The sequence below is a fragment of the Ricinus communis genome, chromosome 10, assembly GCF_019578655.1.
Source record: "Ricinus communis isolate WT05 ecotype wild-type chromosome 10, ASM1957865v1, whole genome shotgun sequence".
Classification (NCBI taxonomy): Eukaryota; Viridiplantae; Streptophyta; class Magnoliopsida; order Malpighiales; family Euphorbiaceae; genus Ricinus; species Ricinus communis.
In genome coordinates, this window is record NC_063265.1 from 12864164 (window position 1) to 12878355 (window position 14192).

Below are 14192 nucleotides of genomic sequence, written 5' to 3' on the forward strand. Positions count from 1 at the left end.
AGAGAGAATTTTGGAGCTGTAGAGTAAGAGAGTGAGAGCGTTATTTATAGCAGATCTTCTTCTTCGGTATTACCGGTTAGTTAAAATATGTATTTTACTATGGGTAAACATCCTAGCTGGACAACATCCAGTTACGTGGACTAATAGTATATCGGCAACTCGGATTGAAGTGTCATTAGTATGACATGGCATAATACGATTGGGAGATTCCACGAATTGTAGAGGGCAAGTAGTATTTTACACGTGGTAATATCGTATTTGGATTAAGAATGGCCTTTTATGTGTTTATTCTGTTACTGAAAATTGAGTGACACGTGGCGTGCTATGAGGGGTGATTGGTAATTGTGGACCCAGCCTGATGAAAAGGTTGCTTGTGATTTCCTCATATAGATAATAATAAAATTAGAAGGGTTTTAATAGGGTTCCGGATTTGGCTATATGTTTAATTAAGAATTAGAAATTAATTCTCTAGAATCATCTATTAAGGTAAAAAGCAATACACTAGTGGCGTTAATGTTTAAAATTATTGTTGAGTATTAAAAAGGAAGAAACAGATTTAAAAATTTTCTAATAGATTATTTTTGAAAAAGTAAGATTAATTATGTTTTATCTAAAACAAATTTTTTTTTTAAAAAAAAAACTAAATATCTGTGAAAATTACAAGAATTTCAAAGTGTTTTCTTATATACCACCAGTTGATATTAATGGAAATTTATTATTTTTATAATACAACCTTTAAAGATAATCTAACTATCTAAAAAATTAAAAATTACCCTTTGTGGTATAATTCAAATATGTTAAGCAAAAAGAAAAAAGGAAATAATTAAGAATTCAGTTCATGACATTTCATTCCCTTAAATAAATAAGAATCTATGCAATTAGGGATAGGGTTCTTGTTATGGGTATAATAACAAATGAGTATGCTTAAACAAGGTACTAAAGTCCACCACAAGTGATGATTTTCAGTAGGCCTTGTTGTTGTACACTTGCATAATAATTTCTGTCAGAAAAGTGGGGGCCGGCACTTACTTTTATTGGCTGATTTGGATGCTTGCGTTTGAAGCGAATCATTAAGGTTAGAGCATAGGGTACGGGTCAGCCACTGTCATTACAATATATATATATATATGGAATGTAAATGCATGTCAAAGTTTGAATTTGAAACATTAGTTAACCTCGTCTATATGATTTTGGGTGTGTCATTGCATTTACATATCTAGCAAATTGCCATTAATCTAAGGTTTACTTTCAGTCTCTAATGGGTGTCATGTGGGAACCCCTTAGTAAGACAAGCCAAGCCTCCAAAACGGCTAGTTCAGTTCCAGTTGTGAATCGGTGTTATTAAGGCCAATGCTAGACTGCAAAAGGAAGAAATGTATATATGAAACTACAATTTTATTCACGGTAAATTTAGCAATGTAGAAGCAGCAAAGCCATATATCTGTTTCTTTTTTTATATTCTTTTTACATGTTGAAACTATAACAGTGAGAACTCAATTACATGATATTGCTTCCGTCGTAACAACATATCTTTGCTCGGGTTATAACTTGCTTGCTTAAATTACAGCAATTTGAACAGCAGACCTCCGTGAGCAGCAAAGAATGGAGCAAACACCAATGACTCGACTGCCATGAGCTTGATCAGGATATTAAGTGATGGACCCGAAGTGTCCTTAAGAGGGTCGCCGATTGTGTCGCCAATGACAGCAGCTTTGTGAGGGTCTGAACCTTTAGGACCTAGTGATTTAGCATGCTCAGAAGCACCAGCCTGAAAACCCACATTGATGGTGGCTAGTGAGATATCAGAACTTAGAACTGATTGGCATCGAGCTTCTTTCGGAGTTGGGTATTGTAAATAAACATAAATATCAGGAACTTTTTACCTCAATGTATTTCTTGGCATTATCCCATGCCCCTCCTGTGTTAGAAGCTGAAATGGCAACCTAATCAGCAGAAAACGCACGAATGAGATGGTGGATTTTAGATATCTTGTCAAGCCCTTAAGGGAAATATTCAATCCTGTTGGTGAAAAACGATTAATAACAGAAATACCTGCACACCAGAAACAAGTGAACCAGCAAGAACACCAGCAAGAGTTTCAACTCCGAAGAAGGTTCCAGCAATTAGTGGTGTAAGCATAACCAAAGCACCAGGTGGGATCATCTCCCTGAGCGAAGCATCAGTTGAAATTTTGACACAATTGGCATAATCTGGTTTAGCTGTGCCTTCCATGAGTCCTGGAATAGTATTGAATTGACGACGGACTTCTTCAACCATTTTGAGAGCTGCACTTCCCACACTCTTCATTGTCATGGCAGAAAACCAGTATGGAAGCATTGCCCCAACAATCAGCCCAATGAAGACCTTGGGAGTTAAGACATCAACAGTTTTGATGCCTGCCCTGCTGACAAATGCACCAAATAAAGCTAGGGAAACAAGAGCAGCTGATCCGATAGCAAAGCCCTGACACAGGAAGAGGTGACGTAAGATTTTTCGGGCAAGAACCTCTAGCTCAACTAAAATTTGATGTTGCACTAAAAAGAATTTGTTAATTCAAAAACAACCAACTACTACTCTGAAACACTGACATGCTATAGATCAGAGAAGTCCTACCTTGCCGATTGCTGCAGTGGTATTTCCAGCAGCATCTAGAGCATCTGTTCTTTCGCGAATCTTGTGACTCATACCGGCCATTTCTGCAATGCCACCAGCATTATCGCTTATAGGCCCATAAGCATCAATTGCAAGACCAGTGGCGATAGTACTAAGCATTCCTAAAGCAGCCATAGCAATGCCATACATGGCCGCCATGCTAAAGCTAACATAAATAGCAATGGCAATCGCGAAAATGGGAATGATGACAGATTTGTATCCTAGAGCCAACCCGAAAATAACATTTGTCGCAGCACCAGTCCTGCAAGAATCTGCTACATCCTGCACTGGGCTGCAGATTTTGAACAGGATAAATAAGCATCAGTACGAAATTTTGATGGTTCTCCAAAACACACCACACAGAAAGAACAACTTGTTAGGTGATAATTTCATAGAGAAAATAACTCACCTGTAAGCATTGCTTGTATAGTACTCGGTTGTATATCCAATAACAAGTCCAGCCCACAAGCCAATTGCTACACAAAAGAAAATGTGCCTGCACCAACATATGAATTAATCAACATCATGAAAACCCTAAAAGAGGGGAAATCCAGAAAAAAAGATAAACAAATGGAGATGGGTTTTGATAGATAGCATACCAATTCTTTACAACCTTTTCAGTCCCAAAATCGAAGAGAGTGAATTCTGATGGTAAAGCTAAGAAGCTGACCATGGCAATCCCAGCAGTCATCAAAATGGTGGAGATAAGAAGTTGTCTCTTCAAAGATGGTTCAATTTCACTTGCATCCTTGATCTCAAATAGATCAGTTGCAAAAAGTGTAGTTATCAAGCACACGATTATCCCCATTGAACTTATTATCAATGGATAACACATGGCTGTGACGTCATGGCTGATACCAAATGACGAAATAGATGCAACAAAGAGTGCTGCACAAGATGATTCGGCATAAGATCCAAACAGGTCTGAACCCATCCCAGCAATGTCTCCTACATTGTCACCCACATTGTCAGCAATGACCTGCAAGAGAACCCTAAAATTAGTGCGGTCTGTCAATGATAAAGGCTTAAGCAACAATAAAACATTAGTAGTTGGACTTATAGCATGGCTAAGAAGGCGGCAATTATTGGGAGGAAGGACTAAATTATGCGTGAAATCATGATAATCAGTGCAAAAGATGGCAAAAGGAATTCGAGGACATTACAGCTGGATTTCTTGGATCATCTTCAGGGATATTTCGTTCAACTTTTCCAACAAGGTCAGCGCCAACATCAGCTGCTTTTGTGTATATACCTCCGCCAACTCTTCCGAAGAGTGCCATTGATGACCCTCCAAGACCATAACCAGTAATTGACTCATAGAGTCCCTCCCAATCATCTCCATAGTAGATTTTGAACAAGTTGATGGATACATAGAGCACCAAAAGTCCATTGGCAGCTAGAAGGAAACCCATTACTGCCCCAGACCGAAATGCTACAATGAAGGCTTGTCCGACACCCTTCCTTGCTTGTAGAGTTGTCCTAGCATTGGCATAGGTTGCAATTTTCATGCCTAGAAAACCTGACAGAACGGAAGTAAGAGCACCGAGCAAGAAAGCAAGTGTGCTAAAGAGGGCATTGGCCAGAGCTGGTTTACAAAGATTTCCCTTGTTGTATGTGCAAGGTTCACTTTCTGTGCTAAAGCCCTTAACTGAACCAAGGAAGAGAAAGATGACAGCACCAAAAACACCCATGAAAATACCAAGGTACTTGTACTCAGTGAACAAGAATGAGGTTGCCCCTGAGAAAATGACAACATATATTCAATCTTATGCACTAGACAAAAATAAATAAATAAACCATAGGCTAATATGATGCGAGTATATTTGCTTGTAAGATATAAAAGAACTGCATAAGAGTAATATTGCTTGTTGAATATGATAAAAAAACTATGCTAATATATATTCTGCTCTTAAATTGACATATCGAAAACAGAAAGAGAAGTGACATGAAGAAGCTGTCAAAATAATCTTTCCAGTACCAGTTTAAATGCTAGTGAAAACCAGTTCTTAGAATCAATAATCTGACTTTCTTTTGCTACTGAAAGATTAAGAATTCTGATTTCCATTATTACCTCAGGAAAACAAAATTTTCCATTGATGGAAACGTCCTGGTTGTGCATAAGTATCACAAGAATAATACAGACTTTTATTTAGATCTAGTAAAAGAGACTACTTTCTAAGATATAAAACTATCACTTAACAGGTTCATTCAGAAGGGGAGTTTGGGAGCTGAGTGTTTGAGCAAGATGGAACAAACAAAGAGAATTGCAGAAAAAAAATGGAAGCCTGATCTGAAAATCGCAAAAAGGAAAAGGATTGCTGATAGGTGAATGACTTCCTTTGCAGAAACAGATGCTGCAAACTCAAATCTAGCAGAGATTACAAGGAAGAAGACAAAGAATAAGTACTTTAATGGACCAATGCATCAGCAAAATAAACCGACAAGAAATCATTTGATATTTAATAAGCACAAGAAAACCACATATCACTTTAATAATCTTTTAACTTTTGGCCTGGCTTAATGGAACTGGAAGTGCTCATCATCCTAAATTAAATAATAGATTTCGTAGTACGTAAGATAAATACAATTGATAATCGCAGTACAAACACATGAATAATAGCAGTGAGAGATTACCAACAGAAATTGCAGTCTGGATTTCAGCACATTTAAGAGTAACCTCAAGATTATCAATACCATCCTCTTCTTCTCCAATCAATTTATCATTATAAGCATTACCAGAATCTCCCGAAACCCTCACTTTTGACACCAAAAACCATTGAAGCAAAGCAAACCCGATACCAACCAAAGAAGCTACAAGTATAAAAACTTGAGTAATACCCTCACTCAACATAGCCATTTCTCCCCTGGAAAAACAATATCAGCACTGGTTTCTTGAACAGTCTTGCACCAAATATAGCCAAATGGTACAAGCTTGGTGGAGTTGTCACTGCTGCTTATTAAAAAAACTATAGACCCTGAAAGTACATTATCCGAAAAAAGAAATATCCTCTTTAGAGGCCCATCATTTTGGCCATGAAATCTACAAAGAACTGGTTGGTCTGATTGACAGCTGAAGAAAGAAAGAAGATTCTTTTAGTCCTTCTGGGTTTCTTAACCAGCAGGTTTGTGTTGAATAGCAGTTATCAGTTTATGTCACTGTCTTTATCACTTCCTCTTTAGGATATCTCAGTTTCCTTGTAATCCGACTCTGTGTCTTTGTAGATTAAGAGTGGCGGGTATTGAAGGATGAGAGACAGATAAAAAAAGACACAGAAATATAAAGTACTGTTGGCTTGATTGATCCTATTCAATGAGTTTCACTGTATAAATTTATTGGGAGGAATACAGTGATCTAACAAAACTTAATTACTAAGACTAATACATTTCTTTTCTTCTTTTGTTAATTATTATTTTTATTTCAGAAGTTAGAAAGAAATGATCTAGATGGTCTGTGTTTTCCCTCCTGTTGAATAGGTTTAAGTAAAGAATAATTCAATAGCCAAAGCCAAGTTGAAGTGATTAATTCATTGAAAATTGGTCCAAAGATTAGATTCATTACGTGTAAAAATCCATTGGTGATTGTGGAAAGGGAATAAAAGAATTGACATAAAAGATCAAATTGCTTACCAATATAATTCTGTGAATGAAACCAAGACGGACAATTGTATTTCTTGACGTGAAAAAATATCAGTTGAGTAGGGTTAAGAGGGTGTTTGATTTATCAGCAGGATTGCTTAAAATAATATTTAAGATAGAATTATTTTTTTAAATAAAAAAATTATATAAAATTATATTTTATTTATTATTAAATTTTCAATGATTCATTTTGATAGTTTTAATGAGTATATAGCATTTTTTTTTAGTTTTAGTTTTATGGTTTTTGACTTGCTATTAAATTCTTTTATTTTAGTCAAATATTAATTTATATTGTAATTATAGTTTTATCTCCATACTTCAGAAAATCATAATTTTATTTTATTTCTATCTTGTTTTATTTATTTATTTATTTATTGATATTAGTTAAATTCTGGTTCCTAAAAAATTTTAATTTTATATATAGTTCCTGAAAAATTTGTATTATAAATTTTAATTCTGAAAGACTTGTGTTATAAATTTTAGTTCCGAAGGACTAATGTTATATATAGTTTTTAAAAAACTTATATTATAAATTTTAGTTCCTAAAGAATTTGTATTATAAATTTTAGTTCATGAAGTACTTACATTATAAATTTTAGTTTTTGAAAAATTTGTATTATAAATTTTAATTCCTAGAGAACATAGTAGTTTTTTTAGTTCATGAAGAACTAATTAAATTAATAATTAAAGTATAGATTTCTGAAGAATTTTGACCATGAGTTCTTAAAGAACAAAATATCCTGAAATCTAGTATCCTAACTTATTAAAAGATTAATATTTTTTGTTCCTAAATAAATAAATATATTAGTCTCTAAAAGAATTATGTGTCATTGATATTAGATACCAAAACATATCTGGATGCTATGGATCTTGAAAACATAATCAAAAATAAAAATTAAGAATTTCAATAAATTGCGATAAGGTGATAATTTTTTTTCTTCGTCATCATCTTCTTGAAAGACTGAAACTGAATTATTTGACAGCTAAATATCCATTAGTTCTTTAAAAGAAATTAAAAGAAATATATGACTATCATAAATTAGTCATCCTTTCAAAGGCTTGTTATGAATGGATGCATTTACGATTGCAAGATTTTAAATTTATAAGTAAATATAATTTTACAGTTTTTAGAATATAAAATTATAAGAAAATATGAACTAGAAGTTTAAAAGATCATTCATTTGTAAAAGAATAGCAAACCAATTGTCAGATACATTTTATGATGTAAAAAAAGTTACTAAATCAGATATACCAAATTACAATTGAATGTTTGACAAGAAAAAGTAAATTTACTAATTTCTGAAAAGTTATTCCATTTCTTCTTTTCCAATTAATTTTTTTTTCTTTTAAATTATACTCAAGGATTCAAATCGTACATGTGGTGCTAATAATTTTATTTTTATAGTTTCTTGTGGTTTAAGCATTGTACGAAGTCTTGGTCAACTAAGATATAACAAAAAAAATTCTTTGCTTTTGGTCTTCTTTTACATCAACATATACGTAAATCCAATTTGAAAAGGCAAGCTTCTGAATTGTATATAATTCAAGAGTGGTTAAGACTTATAGATGCTCAATTAAATAATAGAAAAGGATATTAATTCACATTGTTGTTAACGAATTTGAGAGTTGTTGAAATCTTATAAGAGAGAAGATCAACCGGATTGCTGAATAATGCATAATTAACCTTAAAGAGAGAGCCTTCTTATCATATCAATTCATCCGATCAGACAATGTAGAAATGATCTTGCCATTGTGCTCGAGTTCAAATATTGATTTCTACATTTTCTGTTAAAATCTCTGTCTCTGGCTCCAAAAAAAAAAAAAAAAAAAAAAGAAAAAGAAGAGAAGAACCCTTTTTGATATTTAAAAGAGAAGATCACTCTAAAGGATTAACTTAATTTAATTGTTGTTGAGTTGATACATAAACTAATGACATAGTTGTCCATTAAACAATGTTATCAAGATAAACCTGCCACCGCATCCTTTCTCTTTTACACGCTTGAATCTCTAGCCTCAATGGCTCAACTGCCGAACCTACTACTACCACTCATTAATTACATTCAATCAGATTATTAAGATACTAATAATGAAGAGCCACAAAGTCCATATACTTTCTTGAATAAGATACCAAAAGGGTTAAAGAAAACATCCCAATTCAATGGGCACATTTTTACCTTTTTCCTCCCCAAGTTGAGTTTTCCTATGCGTTTGAACCTCTTCAAACATGCAGAAAGCGAAACAACACAATACTCTTTCTAAAATGCATGTGATTACAGCACACTGTTTTGGTAACTATGCTTTGCAAATTCTTACAAGTCTCTTGATTATATTCTATTGAATAAAAGTAGAAAGTCTAACACCATCATGCCTGAAATCCTTTTTCTTACTTCTTAAAGTCACAAAGACTTGCGTGAAGGAACCTTTAGCTGAAGTCATCACCTGAATTTTCAATGAACAACGGCTTCTCAACTGCACTACCCATCAAGGTACAAAAAGAAGAAGGAATTTCTTGCAACTTGAAAATTTTGACAAATTATATCCTGCAACTTAACACAGGGTGCTCAATCATGCTAGAGCTTAACTACAGCACAGAGGACCATCAAGTCAAGTATCTACCTATCACCTTTTCAATCACCGAGCTAACTATTATTAACAGACCAATCTCTGAACAAGTTTCTTAATCACATCCTTGCTATATGTTACATCCTCTTAATTGCTTCAGGCCATTATGCGTCCTCTCCTCCTACTGTTTGTTTCTCAGATGCCATCTTATTCATATGTATCTGGCATGAACTCATATAAGCGGTTGGCAGATTATCCACTGTGCTTGGTTGCTGAGAACAGGACATAAACTTCCCTGTTTAACTCCCAATATAATTAAGGAAATGCAATTGGGACAAAAAGAAAATGTATATCTCTCACAATTTCTGTTAATGATCCTTCATGGGCGTAAATGTGCTTGCCATTCCACCTAAAAATATAGAAAAACAGCATTAAATCACCTTATAAGATTGTCAGCAGCTTTCAAAAGCCAGTTTCCAGAATGACATTTTGAAGGAAACTGCTTAATAATGTCATAATGGCTGCAATGCCTGGATGGCCCATGAAGGTAGAGGTGCACGGAGCATGACAGGCACCCCAGTAACTGGATGTTCAAAAGACAAGGTCTCTGCATGCAATTCATGGCCATCATATGTTCTCCCTTCCCACTCATAAACGCCCTCATATTTCACATCCCCTCTTATAGAAATTCCAAGATACTGACAATGCAATCGGATTTGGTGTGTTCTTCCACTCTGAGGAAATGCTCTAACCAAAATCTCAACCTTCTTTACATCAGCATTTTTCGCAGCTTTTTCTTCAACTACCAAAATATTTTCATCTTTCTCAAATTCAGATAACTCTTTGAAGCTCCCTTGCCCATTTACTGATAATAGTTCAAATGAAGTTTCCATATCTTTAACTGTGGATCCACCTGGAAGCGTCTGACCCACATCTGATGCAGCATATACACGCCAGACCCCAAATTTTGACCGACCATGCCCTGATTTAATGGTAATCTTTTCCCATTTTGGAGCCAAACCAATACAGAGAGCAATATATGTTTTCTTAATCTTGTGATCAGTAAATGCCTTTACAAGCTTAGAAGCTACTTTATGTGACTTGGTTATAACCATTACGCCACTTGTATCACGATCAAGTCGATTGGCAAGATGGAACTCATGCGGATTGCCTTCAGCTCCTGAAGTTAAGATGTTAAAACTAAGTTCAATATTCAAGAGCAACCGATATGAGTTGATAAAAACAAAGTATGTAAAAATAGTCCCATTTATCAGACCTTGAGAATTCAATACCCACAAATGAAAAGAAATATGCAGCGATCCATTATAGGATATAGCCAGTCAAGCAATCATATAAGCTTTCATATCTATGAGCTAAGAACATTTCAAATTCAAACATTTGCATATCCAATCCCATTCTACATTATGGCATTTGCTTTTCCTAAAGTTGGAAAATAAAAATAGGTAAAAATTAAAATTTATACCTTCACTAGGATCAGTTAACTCAGCTGAGGCAGCAAGAACACGTGGGACAGATTCCAACACGGTTTCACAATAAACTCCTTGAGGTTTATTAACAGCAATGAGCCATTGATCTTCATATAAGACATCACTTCTTGACAAAGTAAAAAGACTTGATCTTGAAGAGGCAGACAATGCCCTGGCAAGTTCTATTTGCTTTGAGATGGAAGGTAAGGGAGGAGAGAGTGGTGTAGGATAATTTTGAAGGGTTAAAGGATCATTTTGAGAAGTGGGATTTATGTTACCAGGTGGAGATGACATGGGGTTGCTTGATGATTGCTGAATACAGCAAGAAAAGATTGTTCTTTTGGAGAATTTGGAGAAAAGGGGGTTTGGGGCTAAAAAGAATAGGGTGGGACTGTGAGAGGATAGCAAGGGCATCTCCGTCCCTTATGGCTGTTCTCTGTGTGCTAGTGCTACTATGTTATGTTGGATTTAAAAAGTATTAGGAAAACGGTGTCGTGTGACAGTAAGAAAGAAGCCCTTTTTCTTTTTGAGTTCCTATAAACCTTGAAATCTAGTTCTATGCTAAAACCCAGAAGACAATCCCAAAAAGAACCCGGCTTTCTGTTCATTACATTAGAAAGATCAGAAAAAATGTTATCTTTAATTCTCAATACATCACGCCGTAGATATTTGCGCCATGATTACAAGTTCTTGATTTCTGGGTTCTCTTCGTTTTCGCTTAAAACTATAAAAGAACCATCTGAGTCTCATTTTAGCGGATCAAAGAAATATCTTTCTTCAGGTTGCAGTGAGAATTACAGGGTTTTGGCTTCTGGAACTGGTGTTTTACAAAGAAATTTTTCTGGGTTTGCTTCAGCTCAGCTTCCGAGAGTTATATGTCGATATGAGTGTAATAAGGATCCGGTCAATAATTCAATGTGGTTATACTTTTTTAGTACACAGGCAGCCGTGGAACTATCAACCACTGATGGGCTAACTGTTGACGGAATTGTTGCTAATAATTGGATAATTCTTGATGAGAATGAAAGCGATTGGAAGAGTCATGCTGCTGCTATTGCTCAATCCATTCAAGTGATCAAGAAGCGCTTGCAGGTATAGCAGATTTTTGTATTTGCTTCAGTTCTCTTCTTAAGTAGCGCACTTGATGAAATTTGAGTCAATATCAAATAGCACTTCTGTATTCCCACTGGATATTCATGTATACTGTGTATGCGGGGGATGAAGTATAGTTTTTGTGCCTGTTGTGGATGAATTTGAACTCATTTTCTATCAATTTTCCCGAAAATTTTTGTGCAAGAATATTCTAGTTTTTGTGCTTATAAGAATGTTCTAGTTTTTGTGCTTATGTGTTTGTTGTCTGTGGTGGCAGTGGAAGAAGTTAATGGTTAGGTTAGATCTGTTATCAGTGCAGCTGAATAAGCCCGACCTTTGGGATGATCCTGTTCTAGCTGGGAAGATAAGCCGCGAACATGGTTCACTTATGGCTAAAAGGAAGGAGGTAACTGCATTTGAGAGGGAATTGCTTGAGCATATTGACATGATAAAACTGGCTCGTGAAGAGGATGATGCTGAGTTGGAATCGGTGGGCTCTCACTTCTTATTCTAGGCATGTATTCGTTCTTATCACGATTGCTGTCTTGTCTTTGGTATGTGGCAACTGTTGTCAATGATGTTTAGTTTTTGACTCCTTAAAACTTACCAAGTCTTCTACTTATTGTTGCAACTGTGTTGAGATTCAACTCACCATAAGGAGCAAATAACCATGTTTTCTTATTTATAAAATGGAACACTGAGAAGTCCAATTGAGCTGAAGAAAGGATTAGTTCTTTGCTAGAAATTGAATCCTATAATCACTTAGGACTCTTTTCCTGCACTTAATGTGATACTATTTACTGCATAAATTGAATTCCTCTATGCCCGTATTTATACATGTAAAATGCCTTGCTTCCTGCTGCAGGAATCATTGAAAGCTTTATTTCACATGAGAAGAAATTCAAAAGAGAAAGAGCTTGAAGCTTTGTTAGCTGGCGAGCAGGATTCTTGCTCCTGTTACATAGAGGTTAGTTTTACATTGTTCTGATTGCCTTTGCACCTGCTTTATGACATCTTTGAATGTTATTTTCCTCCACTCAAAAATGTAGAGATATATTATATGGATGTGACGTTTCACCAATTTGAACCTTGATATTTTGACACATAAAACAGGTTCAATCTGGAGCTGGGGGTACTGAGAGCATGGACTGGGCGAAAATGGTCATGCAAATGTATAAGCTATGGGCTCAACGGCGTGGTTATAATGTAACAGTGGTGGATGAAATGCCTGGTGAGATTGCAGGAATCAAGGTTCAGCTTTTTCCATCCTTTACTATTTTTTGAACATAAATTGTTATATCTTTAATATTATTTACATATTCAAATGTAGTCATACAGTATAATTGTCTTTCTGTCATGTCGGATGGAAAGCCGGTAAAATGTAGCTCTACCAACATGTATCCTCACTATTGTTTCATGTTAGTGGATTTTCAAGAACACATTTTAGGTTTTTAACCTCAGATAGGCATGTCTTTCAGCGTGCAACAATCAAGGTAGATGGTGAATATGCATTTGGATATGCCAAAGCAGAGGTAGGAGTGCACAGGTTGGTTCGTATCTCACCTTTTGACAGTGGAAAGCGTCGGCATACTTCATTTGCTGCTGTTGCTGTAATTCCGATACTAGGTGATGGATCCACTCATGTGCAAATTAATGAGTCTGATCTCCGTATTGAACGCTATCGATCGGGGGGACCTGGCGGTCAGCATGCTAACACAACTGAGAGTGCTGTGAGAATAGTTCATATCCCAACAGGAGTCACTGCTACTTGTCAAAATGAAAGGTACAGACTTTTTGCTAATCATAGAATTGGGAGCTGCAATTGTCTAATCTCTTTTTTCCAAATTATTTTCTTGTAATCACAGATCACAGCATATGAATAAGGCTTCAGCAATGGCAGTGCTCCAATCTCGGTTGGACCAGCTTGAGATGGCTCGTCAGGCTCAGATGAATGCACAGCATACACAGTCACTCACTGAAATAAGTTGGGGCAACCAGATTCGCACTTATGTGCTCCATGTATGTTGCAGGTTCATCTTCCATTATCTCCTCAAGTACTGTCGAAAATTTAAACTAAATTAGCTTTTTCATTTTTTTTCTTTCTTTCTTCAAATGTAGCCTTATCGCATGGTTAAAGATCTGCGAACCAATTATGAGGTCTCTGACCCTGACTCCGTGCTTGAGGGAGAGATAGATGGCTTCATCTTGAGTTACTTATCAGCGTCTCTCGATAAAGACGAAGACTACCAGTAAGCTTAGCTTGATACTTGCATATTCCGCAGATTGGCAAAAGAATTCCCTGCAGTCTACGTGCTTCATTGTTCAACCTGTATGAACTTCAGCTGCTGGATTAGTGATGAGCACGGCAATACATACTGCACATGTCAATCATGGGTGATAGATTATCCTGAAGATGATGACTATAATTAGAAAGCACAATGAGTTTTTCTCTATGTAGTTAAGCAAGGATGAAAAAACATATGCTGCAGAGAGTTTTTATCACTTGTAGTTGTAAGTACATATTCTTCATGGCAAGCTGTGATTGCCATCAGTTACAAAATTGGTCAGTATTTATAACAGAATAAAATGTTCATTGCTTTGATAATCTTCTCGGCGAACTAGTCAAACAACATTTCAACACTTTGTGAATCTGTCTTTTAAGAAAAAGTCATTTATAGGAGTCTGACTAAAACTTGGCTATGCAATGCTATTTTCTTACACACAGAACCTCTCTTTTGAAGAGCATAACGCTGTTACTAAATT

The 14192-nt window shown here is 35.6% G+C and overlaps 3 protein-coding genes across 6 annotated transcripts; 1 reads left to right on the forward strand and 2 right to left on the reverse strand.

Annotated features, from left to right (window-relative positions):
- Window positions 1-1378: 1378 nt before the first annotated feature.
- On the reverse strand, window positions 1379-5969 carry LOC8269813 (pyrophosphate-energized vacuolar membrane proton pump 1). Its single transcript, XM_002512456.4, has 8 exons — window positions 5287-5969; window positions 3816-4390; window positions 3252-3631; window positions 3062-3148; window positions 2614-2944; window positions 2053-2463; window positions 1884-1943; window positions 1379-1768 (listed from the first exon to the last, which is right to left on the reverse strand). The coding sequence occupies exons 1-8, from the start codon at window positions 5507-5509 to the stop codon at window positions 1562-1564; spliced, it is 2274 nt and encodes a 757-aa protein (XP_002512502.2). The 5' UTR covers window positions 5510-5969; the 3' UTR covers window positions 1379-1561.
- Window positions 5970-8375: 2406 nt separating this feature from the next.
- LOC8269814 (RNA pseudouridine synthase 1) lies at window positions 8376-10751 on the reverse strand. Of its 3 annotated transcripts, none has more exons than XR_001534716.3 (3): window positions 10334-10751; window positions 9291-10030; window positions 8376-9122 (listed from the first exon to the last, which is right to left on the reverse strand). XR_001534716.3 is itself a non-coding variant. In XM_002512457.4 (2 exons), the coding sequence occupies exons 1-2, from the start codon at window positions 10749-10751 to the stop codon at window positions 9363-9365; spliced, it is 1086 nt and encodes a 361-aa protein (XP_002512503.3). In that variant the 3' UTR covers window positions 8376-9362. The 3 variants fall into 3 exon arrangements, 1 of the variants encoding a protein (XP_002512503.3); XR_001534715.3 differs by having other exon boundaries at window positions 9211-10030; XM_002512457.4 differs by having other exon boundaries at window positions 8376-10030.
- Window positions 10752-10895: 144 nt separating this feature from the next.
- Window positions 10896-14034, forward strand: LOC8269815 (peptide chain release factor PrfB2, chloroplastic). 2 transcript variants are annotated; one of them, XM_048370104.1, is made up of 7 exons: window positions 10896-11429; window positions 11707-11919; window positions 12295-12396; window positions 12543-12680; window positions 12908-13212; window positions 13295-13459; window positions 13548-14034. In XM_048370104.1, exons 1-7 carry the CDS (start codon window positions 10896-10898, stop codon window positions 13621-13623), a joined length of 1533 nt encoding a protein of 510 aa, XP_048226061.1. In that variant the 3' UTR covers window positions 13624-14034. The 2 variants fall into 2 exon arrangements, with proteins under 2 accessions (XP_048226061.1, XP_015570378.2); XM_015714892.3 differs by having other exon boundaries at window positions 13295-13448.
- Window positions 14035-14192: the final 158 nt, after the last annotated feature.